General features: G+C 49.4%; 1 protein-coding gene and 1 long non-coding RNA gene across 8 annotated transcripts in view; one reads left to right on the top strand and one right to left on the bottom strand.

The window, feature by feature from the left end:
- The window catches only part of LOC104855101, a 17,937-nt gene extending 2,355 nt beyond the window's left edge, over nucleotides 1–15,582 (bottom strand). For 3 of the 7 annotated variants that reach the window (XR_004518428.1, XR_004518427.1, XR_004518426.1), the window contains exons 1-7: nucleotides 13,465–13,540; nucleotides 11,995–12,169; nucleotides 9,898–9,967; nucleotides 8,965–9,056; nucleotides 8,486–8,647; nucleotides 6,155–6,947; nucleotides 1,081–1,115 (exon numbers count right to left, since the gene is read on the bottom strand). This is a non-coding gene — a long non-coding RNA (uncharacterized LOC104855101). Of the gene's footprint in view, nucleotides 1–1,080; nucleotides 1,116–6,154; nucleotides 6,948–8,485; nucleotides 8,648–8,964; nucleotides 9,057–9,897; nucleotides 9,968–11,994; nucleotides 12,170–13,464; nucleotides 13,647–15,052 lie in introns of those variants that run through there. The other 4 variants (XR_004518429.1, XR_004518430.1, XR_004518424.1 and 1 more) reach the window with 4 other exon arrangements.
- Pcdh12 (protocadherin 12) overlaps nucleotides 4,441–15,662 on the top strand; it is a 16,280-nt gene continuing 5,058 nt past the window's right edge. The window contains exons 1-3 of the mRNA XM_010613882.3: nucleotides 4,441–7,602; nucleotides 10,868–10,965; nucleotides 13,404–13,555. Coding sequence (XP_010612184.1) covers nucleotides 4,732–7,602; nucleotides 10,868–10,965; nucleotides 13,404–13,555 — 3,121 coding nt within the window. The 5' untranslated portion in view covers nucleotides 4,441–4,731. The remainder of the gene's footprint in view (nucleotides 7,603–10,867; nucleotides 10,966–13,403; nucleotides 13,556–15,662) is intronic.

Here is a 15,662-nt window from a genome sequence, read left to right on the forward strand (position 1 = left end):
ATTATTATTATTATTATTATTATTATTATTACTATTATTATTATTATTATTTTTGGTACCAGGGATTGAACTCAGGCCCTTGTGCTTGCAAGTCAAGCAGCGAAACCACTGAGCTAAGCCCCGGCCCGTAGAACTACCATTCTTAACCAAGACAGGAAGTATTTTTATATCTTGAAAAGTTCTAATTCATGACAAGTTTCTCCTTGCACATTTCACTCTTCTTTCTGCATAAGGCCCAGAAAGAGGTGTCATTTCATGGAAGTGGACATCTGTCACCTGTCCCAACAAAGTCCACAAAGTACCATGCAGGTAACCCAGAGCATTCAGCCAAATGTCCTGGTCAAGATTCCTGGACATACTGGTTCTAGCTTTAACATGGTCTTGTTGAAAAACGGGGCTGACCTTGGATAGTCCTGCCACCTTCCTGACTGGAAATATCCTGAGGATGCTGCTTCTCGTGGCTGCCTTGGTGTGGTTCTGTGGCAGCTGCTGGGCAGATTCATGGGGAGCCAGGCTGGGAGCCCTGAGCCCTGAGAGTGGGCAGCCAGTCCAGCAGGACATTCGCAGGAGTGGGACAGTGATCTTGACCTTTATCCAGCTGGCCTAGGAGTCCCCAAAGGGGCAGAATCACATCTTATTTATAAGACCCCACAAAGTACCTCAAAACTACAGACATTTGCTTTTTTGTTTTTTGGCTTTTTTGCTCTTTTGTTTTTGTATTGCCAGTGATGAATTCCAGGGTCTCATGCATGCTATGCAAACACTGAGGTACATCCCCAGTCCAAGACCAGCCAAGATCTTTTGAAAAAATCCTTTGACTTCATCCTTCCCACTTCATCTTTCAGTCCTTCCTGATGGCTAAGGGTTAGCGTACCAGCAATCTGAAGGCTGGGGTGAGAAAGGCCTAAAAGCACCAGCACCAATTCTGTCCTCTTTTAAAACATACTTAAGACTTGCAGGAGGCTCTCCTCAGTTATTTCAAACCAATTTCAGAATACTACTTCTGCTCCTTCAAACTCACCTTTCAAACTCAGGGAAATGAAGCCTTGCCAGACAAACTCTAGTGACAACTCCACTTACCTCCTGACATGTTGCTACTGAAGGTCAACAGAGCCCTGCAGCCAGAAGAGAGAAGAGAAAACAACTAAATGGAGACCATGTCCTCAGAGGTGATCACCTGTAGAAAGTCCAGTGCCTCGTTTTCTAGCTTTGAAGTCTTAAAATGCTATCTTCTTAACTTGACTAAAACAAACACACAATAAAAATGACTTGTTGCCACCTGCCTCGCAAGAGCAAGGACCCGAGTTCAATCCCCAGTACCAAAAAAAAAAAAAAGAAAAAAAAAACCCAACAAACAAAAGAGACAACTCATGAAGTCCAAATTCACACTTTCTTCCGAGTTGAGTCCATTTTTTGTATCCATGGTCCCAGTCAAGACAACACAACACATATGCATACAAATAAACACATACTGTATGTGACAAAGGTAACATTTTGTTACATATAAATATCATATACGCATGTCATATATAACACTGTCTTATCAAGAGTACCAATGACACAGGTAAAATCTTGAAGTCCTTTCTTTGCTTCTGGGGCACTGGTCCACAATTAGGCTAACCATTAAGAGATACTGTTGTCATCCATGTGTAACTCCTTCCGTTGTGTCCTTGTGCACAGCACTGGTCTATGAGCGTTCCCTGTTTAAGTGCCTGTCCCCCATCTGTACTCTGTACCTCTGGCGCCCTTTTCTCTGCCTTTGGCCACCAGATGGCATTCTGAAAACATTACCATCACTAGAGCTTTCTGCATCAAAGCTTCTCTGCAGAGCTCAACTGGCCTCCCTCCTTCTTGTTGGCTTCTTTCCAGGCTGTTTTCCAGAGTGCAGAGGAACAGCTCTCTGGAGGGCAAATCTACATGATCTTGAACAAGTTACCTACCGACTGGGCTCAGCTTCTTCAACCTGATGGCTTGGTTGTAAGAGTGGCTCTAGCGTACATAGGTAACACACTCAGGACAAAGCCTGGCATGTTGATAGTGTTCTCCTAGCCCACTCTGAGTCTCTCAAAAGCATGCCCTTCAGACAAGTCCTAAATCCTTAGCATGGAACCCAGGCCCGCCATCATCTGATGACTCCTGGTTTTGTCCCCAGTCCCATCTTCCTTCCCCGCAAACTGCAAGGGACCAGATCACCCACCTCAGGCTGTTGCTCGCTCTGCCCTTACCCTGCTTTGCCTTTTCCCTGTCCACCCACCTTCCCCTGGATGACTCCTCAATGTCCCCCAGGATTCAGTGTGCACCCTCCAGGAGGAGCCTCCCAGACCTCCAGGTAGGAAGCCAGAACTGCTGCCCTGAGCTTGTTTCTTTCATTTCCCCCACCCCCATCGAGACCAGCAGCCTTTTAGGGGTTTGGGGCTAGGATTAGGGTTAGGAACAGAGGTACCTGCCTGGTACAAAGGATAAAGGAAGACCAGACAATGAGGCTGTCACACACTCTGTTGGTCACTAGAGGGCAGTAAGTTCCCACTGCGGTCCTGCACTCACTCCAAGGGGCCACCTGCTCCTCACAGCACTGGAAGCACCTTGTCAAACTTGGGAAGAGGGAAACCTGGGAAACACGATTCCCGGCCAAAGCAAAGGAAAAAAAGGACAGGGCAAACGCATGGCCATCATTGCTGCTTGCATATGGGGCATTACCTAGAAGGTGAGAAAAGGTCAGTCACAGTCCTGACATGCTTTCTCCACGCCAGGACCTGCACTGGGCCCTTTATGTGTAAGTATCATTTCTCTTTACCTTAAACTCCTGGGATGGGTGACACCACACTCCAGAGAAGAGTGAGGCCCTCCGAGGTCAGGCCACCTGTGCAGTGTCACAAAGTGTGTGAGGGCCTGTTGGTCCCCAAAGCCACCCAAGCCTCAGACTTCGTGGATTCAGACTCCTTGCTATGATTCGGCGGTTTCAGTGAAATGGGTGGGAAAAGGTGGAATATAGGATGGATACAGGGTGAAAGGAAATAGAGGATGAGAGACAGAGGGAGCTGGAGGGAAGACCGATGGCCGTTCTTCAGACTCTCCAGTCCTGGGCCATGGGCCTCCGTGCCAACAAGCCCTGCCTGGTGTAACTTGTGGCCCCTGGGACCAACTGCAAACACACATCTGGGGAAACTGGCCTTAATTCCCAGCACCTCAAATCCTTTACCACCTCTGGAATCCTCCTTGAGGTGGTGCGTAAGGCTGGAAGGATATTGGGAGCAACATACTGAAGAGAAGAGTGAGAGGCAACAAGACCACCTCAAAGGCCACCTGAGCAAGCTGGCCATCACCTCCTCCCTGGACCTCTCCGCTGTGAAGAAGCCACACTCGGAAACATCTAGGGCCCTGCCTGGGAGCAGCAAGGGAGCTGCTTTTTGTGGGGTTCTGTTATGAACAGAAGTAGGGAGAGAATTGGAGGAAGGGAGGGAAAGACTTAGATGAAAGGGAGAGGAAGGTGTGGGAGCGGGAAATGTGTAAAAGTCTCCAAGCCAGAGGAGCAGCGGTGGGGGGTTCCCCAGACAGGGACTCAGGCTGGACCAGATGCAGAGAACAATAGGCCTCAGGGACGGGGCGGAAGGGCACGGGGAGGGGATTTACAAGTTGGGTCAGACAGGTCCTCACAGCTTCTGGAACCAAGGCCATGGGCATGCTCGTAGGTCACTGCGGGCAAGGGCTGCCCCGGGGCCAGAGCAAGAGCCAGCTGCAGCCACAAGGTGTGCAGATGACAACACCGACCCCAACAATAACATCACTGCTTGTGATTCAGGGCCAGGCTTAGGCCAAGGCCCTTCATGCATCACTTCATTTAAACCTCACGATTTCCGCTGAGAGGTCTGTTATTCTTATCCTCAGGCCCACTCTGAAAATGAGGTAATGGAGGTCCAGAGAGGTTAAGTGACTGGTCTCAAATGACCCGGCTACTAATAATAGTCAGAGTCAGGATTTGAACCCATGCAGTTTAGCTCTGATGGCTGCTCTGTTCATGACGGCCGCTTCCTAGAGAGACAAACATGGGTATTCAGGGCAAAGTCAAGACAGAGATAAATAAATGTGGGAAAAAGACCAGAATGGGAGGAGGAATATGGCAAAAAGACAGAAACAGAGGTGAGGAAGGGAAGAGACAGGCAGCAGCTCAAGTTCTCTGCTCACTGGCTGTGGAGAGTCGCTTGTCCCTCAGCAGCAGCCTTGCTGTGTGGACAGCACCTTCCCATCTGGACTGTCCGGGAGGCCCTGGCCTCATCCTCTCCTCATCCTCCTCAGCAACAGGCCACTCAGCTTCACAGGAAATGCTCTTTCTCTAATTGGCATTGAAATTCACAGCCCTCCCTTTTCCTGTAGGTGGGGTTTCCATAGGAAAAAGCTGCTTCTCTGTTTCCCCAGTCTAGTAACTATTTGGAAATTAGATCCCCACATCCTGCTCTTCTGGGTCAAGTCTCTCTTGGACCAGCTCTCGCCCATCACTGCTACTGCGAACTGGCGATTTTACTTCATTGGTACTTGGACCTCTCAGATAGCTTCCGTGAAGATGGCCTTGCCTGGGAGTCCTACTTGTTCCACCACCATCTTCTAATTATGGGACGAAGTTGTGTCTCCCGGCCTGGGGGTAAGAGAACAGGGCTAATTAAGCCATCCAGGAAACACTGGAGGACTTGCCCAGACCCTGAAGAGCTCTAGCGGTTTCTGAATCCGGCGGTAAGCATGATACCACTTCTGCAGTTTCTGCTGGGGATTTTGGGGCCAGGTGGCTACTTGTTCCTTTCAGGGGACTGTCAGGAGGTAGCCACTCTCACGGTGAAATACCAAGTGAGAGAGGAAGTGCCATCTGGCACAGTGATAGGGAAGCTGTCCTGGGAATTGGCTCAGGATGAAAGGTCCGGGCCGGTGAGAGCTACCTTCCAGGTCTTGCAGCTGCCTCAGGCACTCCCCATTCAGGTCGGCAGGGAGGACGGCCTGATCAGCACTGCGAGGCGGCTAGATAGAGAGGACCTATGCCAGCAGCAGGATCCCTGCCTGCTTTCCTTGGACGTGCTTGTAAAGGAGGAGCTGGCTCTGATCCATGTGGAGATCCAAGTGCTGGACATCAATGACCACCAGCCACAGTTTCCCAAAGGGGAGCAGGAGCTGGAAATCTCTGAGAGCGCCTCTCTACACACGCGGATCCCTCTGGACAGAGCCTCTGACCCAGATACTGGCCCCAACACTGTGTACTCCTACAGCCTGGCCCCCAGCGAGCACTTTGCCCTGGATGTCATTGTGGGGCCTAATGAGACCAAACATGCAGAACTTGTGGTGTCGAAGGAGTTGGACCGGGAAGTCCACTCATTTTTTGATCTGGTGTTGACTGCCTTTGACAGTGGGAACCCCCCCAGGTCAGGCACTAGCTTGATCAAGGTCAATGTGCTGGATTCCAATGACAATAGTCCTGTGTTTGCTGTGAGTTCCCTAGAACTACAAATCCGAGAAGATGCTGCCCCTGGCACTCTCCTCATAAACCTGACTGCCACAGACCCTGACCAAGGCCCCAACGGGGAAGTAGAGTTCTTCCTTGGCAAGCACATGCCTCCAGAGGTATTGCACACTTTCGGTGTCAATGCTAAGACAGGCCAGGTCACTCTACGCCAACCCCTAGACTATGAGAAGAATCCTGCCTATGAGGTGGATGTCCAGGCACGGGACCTGGGTCCCAATTCCATCCCAGCCTATTGCAAAGTCTTCATCAAGGTTCTGGATGTCAACGACAACGCCCCAAGCATCCGCATCACATGGGCCTCCCTGTCGTCACTGGTGTCTGAAGCTCTTCCCAAGGACAGTTTTATTGCCCTTGTCATGGCAGATGACTTAGACTCAGGAAAGAATGGTCTGGTCCACTGTTGGCTGAATCAAGATTTGGACCACTTCAGGCTGAAAAGGACTAACGGCAACACATACATGCTGCTAACCAATGCCACACTGGACAGAGAACAATGGCCCAAATACACCCTTACTCTGTTAGCCCAGGACCAAGGAGCCCACCCCTTATCAGCCAAGAAACAGCTCAACATTCAGATCAGTGATGCCAATGACAACGCACCTGTGTTCGAGAAGAACTGGTACGAGGTCTCCACTCGGGAAAACAACCTACCTTCTCTTCATCTCATCACCATCAAGGCTCATGATGCAGACTTGGGCATTAATGGAGAAATATCATACCGAATCCAAGACTCCCCAGTTTCTCACTTAGTAGCGATTGACCCAGACACAGGAGTGGTCACTGCTCAGAGGTCACTGGATTACGAAGAGATGCCCAGCTTTGAGCTCCAGGTGATAGCAGAGGACAGAGGTCAACCCCAACTTGCATCCAGCATCTCTGTGTGGATCAGCCTCTTGGACGCCAATGATAATGCCCCAGAGGTGATTCATCCCGTACTCAGCAATGGAAAAGCCAGCGTCATGGTGCTTGTAAATTCCTCCACAGGTCACCTTCTGGTGCCCATCGAGACTCCCAATGGTTTAGATCCAGTAGGTGCTGATACACTTCCACTGACCACTCACAGTTCCCGGCCATTCCTGTTGGTGACAATTGTGGCAAAAGATGCAGACTCTGGGGCAAATGGAGAGCTCCATTATAGCATTCGAAGTGGGAACGAGGCCCATCTCTTTGGCCTTAGCCCCGACCTGGGGCAGCTATTCATCAATATCACCAATGGCAGCAGCCTCATAGGGAGTGAGTGGGAGCTAGAGATAGTGGTAGAGGACCAGGGCAGCCCTTCCTTGCAGACCCAAGCCCTTTTGAGGGTCATGTTTGTCACCAGTGTTGACCACCTGAGGGATGCTGTTCATGACCCCAGGGTCCTGAGTACATCAGTGCTGATGGTGATTTGCCTGGCTGTACTGCTGGCCATCTTTGGGTTGATCTTGGTTCTGTTCATGTCCATCTGCCGGACAGAGAAAAAAGACAACAGGGCCTACAACTGTCGGGAAGCTGAGTCCACCTACCACCAGCAACCCAGAAGGCCCCAGAAACACATTCAGAAGGCGGACATCCATTTGGTGCCTATGCTCAGGGGCCAGGCAGATGAACCTGGCCAAGTCGGGCAGTCCCACAAGGATGCAGGCGAGGAAACAATGACGGAAGCAGGCTGGGACCCCTGCCTGCAGGCTCCCTTTCACCTCACACCTACCCTGTATCGGACCCTTCGTAACCAAGGCAACCAGGGAGCCCTGGCAGAGAGCCGAGAGCTGCAGGACACTGTCAACCTCCTTTTCAACCACCCCAGGCAGAGGAATGCCTCCCGGGAGAACCTGAATCTTCTGGAGTCCCCACCCACCCCAGGTCAGGCACGAGCAAGGCCCCTGAAGGGCAGCCCCACAGGAAGGCTGCCTGGAGAGCAGAGCGGCGAGGCGGTGCCACAGAGCCCACCAGCCTCCACGGCAACCCTGAGGCGGCAGCGGCATCTCCACGGCAAAGTGTCCCCTGAGAAAGAATCGAGCCCCCAGCAGATTCTACGGAGCCTGGTCCGGCTGTCCGTGGCTGCCTTTGCAGAGCGGAACCCCGTGGAGGAGATCACTGTGGATTCTCCGCCAGTCCAGGTACCTCGGGCATGGGCAGCTCTTTCTCTGGTCACCCCTGGATTACTGCCAACAGCATCAAACACCCCTGCTCCGCTCGTCTTCCTTACATTCCTTCATTAGGCTCCCCGAGCACTTTATAATGAATTCTTTCTGTGAGTAGCAAAGATTCCAGGGTCAACAGATCTTCACTGTGTGATCCTGAGCAAATTACTTACTGTCTCTGAGACTTCATTTCCTGAATGTTAAATTAGGAATGATGGTAAGAGTTTCTGCCTCAGAGAGTTGTCCTGGGGATTTGATCAGTTAATTTTTCTCTTTTTTAAAATCCATTAATTTCTATAATGCACTTGTTCACAGTCCCTGGCACAAGTAGACACAAAATGTAGTGATTATGAATACAAGCTCAGGAGCAGGTTGCCGGGGTCTGAATCCTGGTTCGACTTCCTCGTAGCTGTTACTCACAGCTATTACACAACCTCTTTGTTGAAGATGTCCACGTTCACAGCACCCATCTCCCAAGTTTTCTTAAAGATAAAATGAGTCAATGCTCTTAATGCCAGCAGAACAGTGCATCTGGCATATGGTCAGTGCTCAGCAAAACTTTACTCCTACATCCCTGCTCTCTCCCTGCCCTCACTGCCTCTTGGCCCACTCCTTAGGAAACAGGTCAGCCTGGACACCACTGCCCCCAGCCTCTAGGACTGCATTTGACCCCAAACGCTTACTAGCTGGTGCTGCAGGATCAGCAACAGAAAGAACTGTATAACTTTGGAATTGGGCAGATCTGAGTTTAACGTTCAACACAGCCTCTTAGGAGCCAGGCAACCTTGGGCAAGTCCTTTAACAGCAGACCCTCATTTTTTTTAAATCTATAAAACAAGGATTGCAGTGCCAGACTTACCCCGTGTCTACCTGGATTAAATAGGGTGATGAATGGCAAGCTGCCGCGTAACGGGATTCACCAGACATAAATGGGGAATCCTTTCAGGGACGGTGCTTTCCCCGTGCCAGGCTGTCTGCTCACAGCACTCTTCTGTTTGGCCAGGCCACCGGCTCAGGTTTCCTGTGGAGCAAGGACAGAGTTTCCTTCCCATACTCCCTTTGCAGGAAGCCACCTGGAGAGGGCTCAGTTGTTTTCTTAGCAATCATGCCCTGGGCTCCCTGAAGCTGGAGCCCTCTATCTCTTCATCCATCCATCCATCCATCCCTTATTTCATCAAATGCTTTCTGGACGAACCCTTTGCGCCAAACACTGTGCTGGGTGCTGGCAGAAAGGACAGCAGAGAGCAGGCAGTGTGGGTGAGAGCACTGGGTGATGGAAGGAAAGGTGCCCACTTGGCATGAACTTGAAGGTAAGAGACTAAGATGCTCAATGCTCACGTCCTGGCAGCAGCGCAGCACCCAGTGGAGTCACATCTTGAGTTCAGGGTCCAGCTCCAATTGCTATGCAGCCCGTGAGCATCAGGTTCCATCTGTAGAAAACGAGTGTCACCCATCTTTTCCTATACCACCAGACAGTTACTGGGCGCCTGTCATGGGGTCTGGGTCTCATTACTGTTTATTTATTTATGTGTTTATTTTTACTGTTAAGGAAACTGAGGCTCAGAACATGTAGCCGGGGACTAGGACAGGAACAGATTTAGAACATGAACCTGAATCTGACTGAACCCAGTCTGAGTTCTTCCTATGGAGTGACCCTAACGGGCACATTCAACACAGAGCTTGGCACGCAGGAACTTTGCTGAGTGTCACTGAGCAGAGGGTAGCAGTTGCCTTATGAGGATTTCTGGGCCTGGGCTGGCAGGTGGGATCTGCTCTGAGGCTGGCAAGGAAGATGTGACCTACTCAAGTCCCAGTGAAACTCCAGTCCCCAGTGCCCTCCTCTTCCAAAAGTCCTCTGAGGTTGGCACTTCTGGGCCTCCCTAGAGGGGGATGAGGTTGGGCTAGGAGGTAAAGGAAGTATTTCTAAGAGTATCAACCTAAACTCTGTATTCACAAAGACTTAACTATTTAAAAGCATCTAATTAACACTGACAATTCTTTGAAGAAAGCTAGCATCACTTTAGAGATAAGCGATGAGGAAACTGAGGCCTGAGTAGTCTAAAACTCTGCCTGGTGTCTTACAACACGTTAGAAATGGCCTTGAACTAAAACTCAGTCTTCTAGGACCTGGTCTGTTGCCTCTTTCTCACAAGGCTCTGAAGGGGAGGCACTGAGAACTCATCCATTTCGCCCCTTTCTCCAGCCTTTTGGCTGGCAGTGCCCCTGCATGCAGCCCTCTCACCCCTTAGCCAGACCACACTTTCCATCTACCTTCGCAAGTCCTGATCAGTCTTGAGTCTGAGCAGAGCTTCCAGGCATGTGGTAGGAGCACAAGAGACATCTGTTGAAATGAAGGAGAGAAGGTCACAGTGGTGTGGCTACAATCCCAGCTATGTGGGAGGCTAAGGCAAGGGGACACTTGAGCCCAGGAGTTCAAGGCCAGCCTGGGCAACAGAGTAAGAGCCCTGTCTCAAAAGAAAATAAATACAAGAAATGAATAAACTTCCCCCAGTACCACTCACCCCCACACACTTCCTCCCTGTTCTAACTTGCATTTGAGGGGGCCTCCTCTGCTCCTAAGCACCCCATCCTTTTCTAACACTCAGACACAGTCCCCTGTTGTAACCACACTTCCCTGCTTCCTGATGGGCAGGCCATGAGCTCTGAGTGCAGCTATAGAATCTCTTCCTCATTCTTATTCCTGCAGCAAGCATCGCTCCTGGCCCAAACAGCCACTTATTACATCTCTGTTTGATGAATGAAAGGGTGAACAAATGAATGATTAAATGACACCGTTTTGCCTTCTCTGCAAAGTCTCACATCTGGTCCACATAATTTGGCCAGAGTGTTCAAATATTGCAAAAAGGGGAAAATAATTCTTGAGGACAATCCTTATCTAAGTAATAATGCCTTTATGATCAGGAAATGCCTTTTTCACTCCATCCACAGAGTAGACTAGGAGCAGGTCACTCGGGGGAGTGAGCACGAGGGGCAGGGCTCGTAGGGCTCCCACCCTGTCCTCCATCTGACGACCAGGTCCTGGGCGACATGGCGCAGCGGGGGATCTGAGCTCCAGGTCCCTGTCTCCATCACCAGAAACCATCCCCCATCTGATCACACAAACATCTGAAGCCAGAGGAAAGACTATAAAAAGAAAGCACCAGTGTTGAAGGAAACATCCGGTGAGGAAGTGTGCTGGGTCGGAATTGTGTGGAGTCAACAGATTTTTCCTGTCTTGTAGCAAATCTCCCAGCTGCTGTCCTTGCTGCATCAGGGCCAATTTCAGCCCAAACCGAACCACCGGGGAAATAAGTACTTGGCCAAGCCTGGCGGCGGCAGGTAAGCAGCACGTAGCCTCCACACAAGTCTTGGGGGGCACCCTGAACCCACACAGCCTCAGTGAGGGAGGAAGAGCATGTATATCCTCGACATTGGTCCCTGGGTGAACTAGCAGGCAGGGTCCTGAGTCCTGGGGCTGCTGTATTTACAGTATTTACAGGACCCAGAGTCCCTATGGAAATTATTTCCTCCTGAGCTCTAAATATTTCTCCCCTGATTACAGAGGTGCTAAAGATTGGCTTAAAATCTGTAACTTTCACCTTTCTTTCTCTCAACCCACAAACATAGCATACATGGATGGGGACCTGTGGATGTGCCCCTTTAGGCAGTTGTAGACTTTCAGAGAACTCCAGAGGACATAGGATCTAATTTCTCAATACAGATGGATAAATGGAGGCTCCCAGTTTGATTCATCCAAACTGTAAACTTGAGCCACTCAGATAATCTCTTAGGACTCAGTTTCTCCATTTGTAAAATGGAGGCCATGCCACCTCTCTTGTCGTGATGAGGTAAGAATGTAATGATCAAATGTTTTCTAAATATCCCAGTTCCTGGCCCTTGGCAGGTGCACAAGCACTTCTAAGTCCTTCCTCCTTCAAGTGACTTCACTCAAGGTCATAGCAAGTGAATGGCAAAGCTGAGACCAGCTCTCAGAGCTTCTGACCCCTACTTTAGTGCTTTTGTCCTGATAACTTGTAGCTTCTTTCTGGCAAGGATGGTGAGAGGTACTGTACAGCAGGGGTGAGTACTGTAGGGAACTTCAAATTTTCTCTGAAGTTTCCTTTTTTTTTTTTTTCCTTTTGGTACCAGGGATGGAACTCAGAACCTTGTGCTTACAAGGCAGGCACAGGGTGCCTCTGAGCTAAATCCTCAGCCCTGAAGTTTCAAAATTTGAATCTGCTGATATAAACTAGCCATAGATTAACAGAAGAAAAGCCACAGAACAATTTTTTGATCATAGTTTTATGTGACATAGGAGACTTCAGATTGAACACCCAAAGATGCAGGGCAAACTGTGTTTATGCTTACCTTCAATAAATCAGGGACAGCTGTGTGAAATGTGATTGGATGGAAAGCGTATGAGCTAATGGAAATAGAGTAAGGAGGAAACTCTCAGTCTGTTCAGCTTTGTCTTGGCCTCTGTGTAGCATTCCTTCCTTCCAGGTGTGGGGCAGGACCCTTTCTGGAAGGGGGATCTTTTGACCTAAAACCAAACAAGGTAGGTCAGAATTTCTGTGCGGCCAACTCTTACACCAAAAGGTGAGGAAAAATCAAGGCTAATGTTTTTGGCTTTTATGGCCACCTTTGAGGAAAGGAGGATCTGATTTCTATGATCTGCCTTGGGAAAGAGGAACTCTAGTTTCTATGGCTTGCCTTGGAGGAAATGAAAAACAAGCCAGAGAAGAACAAGGGTGGAGGTCAGAGAGAAACTTTCCTTCTGAGGCCTTCATTTCGGGGAATCCTTTTCTGAGCCTGAACAGTACACACATTCTAGAGTCACACTGGCCTGGATTTGAATTCTTGCTTTTTGCTTAATCCATGGGGACCTTGGGCTGCAAAATCTTTCCAAGTCTTAGTTTTCTTATTTGGTGACAAGAGAATCCCTCACATGTGTGAAAGATTAGAGTGAGACAGCACATGAACCTTGCATGGCATGAGGCTCATAGCTCAAAAAACCCTAGCTGTCACCTCCCACCAGCCTCTTCCTAGCAGCAGAAATGTCCACGTGGTTGGGGGACTACAACCAGGATGGACTCCTAAGCCTTAAAGCCCTCAGGGAGCCTTCGCATCTGCTGCAGTGAGGCTCCCTGAGATGGAGGGGTTAGGGTGGAGCCAGTAGGAGACAGGTGGTAGACAGGAGCATTTTTAGGGTGCCCCACCCAGCAGAATCCTCCATAGGCCCGCTCTTCTGGTGTGAGATTTGGCTTACATGGGGAAGAAGAAATGTTCAATTACAATTCAGTTCCACAGTGTTTATTAAATACCTACTGTGTGCACAGCACTGGTGAGAGAGCAGAGAATGGGACAGACAAAAGCCCAGCCTGGCTGATGATGGGTGGGTGCCTTGCACTGACTCAAGTTTACTGATCTCTTGCTCAGTGCCGTGCAAAAGCATGGGAGGGACAAAGGTGAGTGACAGTGCCCGTGAATTCACATTCACTTCTGCTTGCTGAGTGCTTACGCCAGGCCAGGAACTACGCTGATCCCCTCACTTACACAGTCTCTTTACAAGACCCTGTGAGGTGCATGTTATGTATTATTCCCATCTTACAGATGGGGAAAGAGTACGCGGGAAGGCTGGGATCGTAATCCAGGCTGGTCTGACTCGAAAGGCCAGGTTGTGTGGTCAGTTTCCTGTGGGGACAAATGAATGCAGGCATGAATGAGCAAAGCCCACCGGGAGTTCCCCTCTTGTGAATGGCTGGTTTCCTTCCCAGGAGTGCAGTCCCGGACACAGACGGCCCAGGGACCAAGGCTGGTGGCCAGGCAGAGCCAGACCTGGAGGAAGGGCCCCTAGACCCCGAGGGGGACCTCTCCGTGAAGCGGCTGCTAGAAGAAGAGCTGTCAAGCCTGCTGGACCCCCACACAGGTAGGGACTCGCCACCTCCACTGGATCCCTCAGGTGCTGAGGCTTCCTAGTTCTGCTCCAATCCACCACAGGAGGAGCAGCCGTTCTATTTCTGGGGAGGAACATCAGCAACATTTTATTTCCCTTGGTGCTTCAGAAAGAGTTCTTTTCTCTAAAGACCAAGTTCTATTTTGGTTATTAATTTTAAAAATCATGGTAAGAATTGTGAACTATTACTGAGCTCTTGGCCTGTGCGCCAGGCACTAGGAAGCACCTTATACACTTATCTCATTTAAACTTCATCTATAAAGGAGCAAATTGAAGCTCAAAGACGGAAATGAGACTCTGAGCCTGCCCAGAGTCACCTAGTTCCTCCATGACCAAAGGGAAGCCAAAGCGGGACCAGTTTTAATTCCTAAACTACACATTAGCAATGCTGTGGTGTATAAATGCCCTTTCACCTCAGTAACTGAGCCAACTCTTTAATGTACTAACACTTCTAATTGAAACAACAAAAAAAATTTTTTTTGGTAGAGAAACAATTGTGACAATTAGGACATAAAGTGAAATTTAATTCAAGATTCCACCATCTACCTCACCCCTGTGAGGACAAGGATCAGCTCCCTTGTGGAGGCACACCCTTCACCTGACCACCCTAAGCTGTGGTTTCTGTTTCTGTAGTTAACAAGCTACTACCTCTCCTGTGCTCCATCTGCTTGCAAACGTGTGGAAGGCATGGCAGGGACAGCCCTTCTTTTGGTTAAAAAAATACAGCTAACTTTTACTGAGTGCTCTTTAGATGCTAGTCCCTTTTCTAAGTTTCTCATGAGAAAATCTTGTGAGAGGGGCTATTCATCAACCCCATTTCATAAAGGAAAAAAACACTGAAGGTCAAGGGTGTTTAATAATTTGCCTACGGTTGTGCAGCGAATGGTTATTAGCATGGGGAGTGTGACGAAATTTTACAACACTGTGCTGTTCAATACAGTAGCCACTGGCCACATGTGGCTCTTTAAATTTCAATGAATTTAAATGAAATATTCAGTTCCTTATTTACACCAGCCACATTTCAAGTGATCAGGACCTACCCTGGGTTATCAGGTAGATTCTGTCTCATCTCTATCACAGCTGGGAATGAAACCTGAAGGCTCAGCCCCTACCCTGTTGTGCCTTGGCAGTGAGGGACTATGTGTGAGGGACAGGGAGGAAGTGGGGATAAGAAAGCCCTTTTGCTGCTCATAGGCCTGGAGCCGAGGGTGGAGCTGGGTCTTGGTGATCAGATAAAAGTCAGTGATGACGACAGTATTTTATGGTTGAATGAGCTCACTGAATTCTCACAATGATGAGTGTTACTTTCTCAGCACTTGTGAGGGAAAAAGGAAGTGCAGAGGGGTTAAGCCATTTCTCCAAGGTCATAGTACTCCCAGCTGGCAAAGATGAGAAGTTAAACTGGGGGGCGGGGGGCTCAGAGGATGATGCCAGGTGGGTCCACAGCGCTTTTCAGCTATTCTCACTCACCCAGCAGTTGCCCATTCTAAGCTTCACTCCTGAAGCGGAGCCTTGTACCATGTCAGGAAAGGTCTGATTCGGTACCATCCAGGGTTCCGTCCAACCCTATCACCTCAGAGCCTCATGGAACTAGGTTTACAGGTCCCAAATGTCGAGGATCAATATTTATGTTCATTAATCATTCAGCAGACATTTGCTAAATCCCAGGCACGAGGCCAGACCCCAGGATCCAGCGGGGCAGGGACCCGAGCCTGCCTCACAGCCTGCACAATCTAGAACTGACTGAGAGACAGAGAAATATTTATCAGTATTAAAAAATGATTAGCTGCACTTTGGAATAATTTTTTTTTCAAATTACAGAAGCAGTATTCAGTTAATGTAGAAAAATATAAACGAGAGGAAAAAAGTCACTCCTGTCCAGGGGTAATTTCAGTTAACACTTTGACCTATCTCCTGCTGGAGCTTTGTGCCCCTGGTTCTGGAGATTGAACTCAAGGTCTTGGCAATGAGCTACAACCCCAGATCTTTGGGTGGGGGGGTACCAAGGATCGAACTCAGGACCTTGCACTTGCCAGGCAGGCATGGCACCACTGAGCTAAATCCCTGGTCCCCCGGACTC

The sequence above is a fragment of the Fukomys damarensis genome, unplaced genomic scaffold (assembly GCF_012274545.1).
Source record: "Fukomys damarensis isolate Sample0158 unplaced genomic scaffold, DMR_v1.0_HiC HiC_scaffold_3, whole genome shotgun sequence".
Lineage (NCBI taxonomy): Eukaryota > Metazoa > Chordata > Mammalia > Rodentia > Bathyergidae > Fukomys > Fukomys damarensis.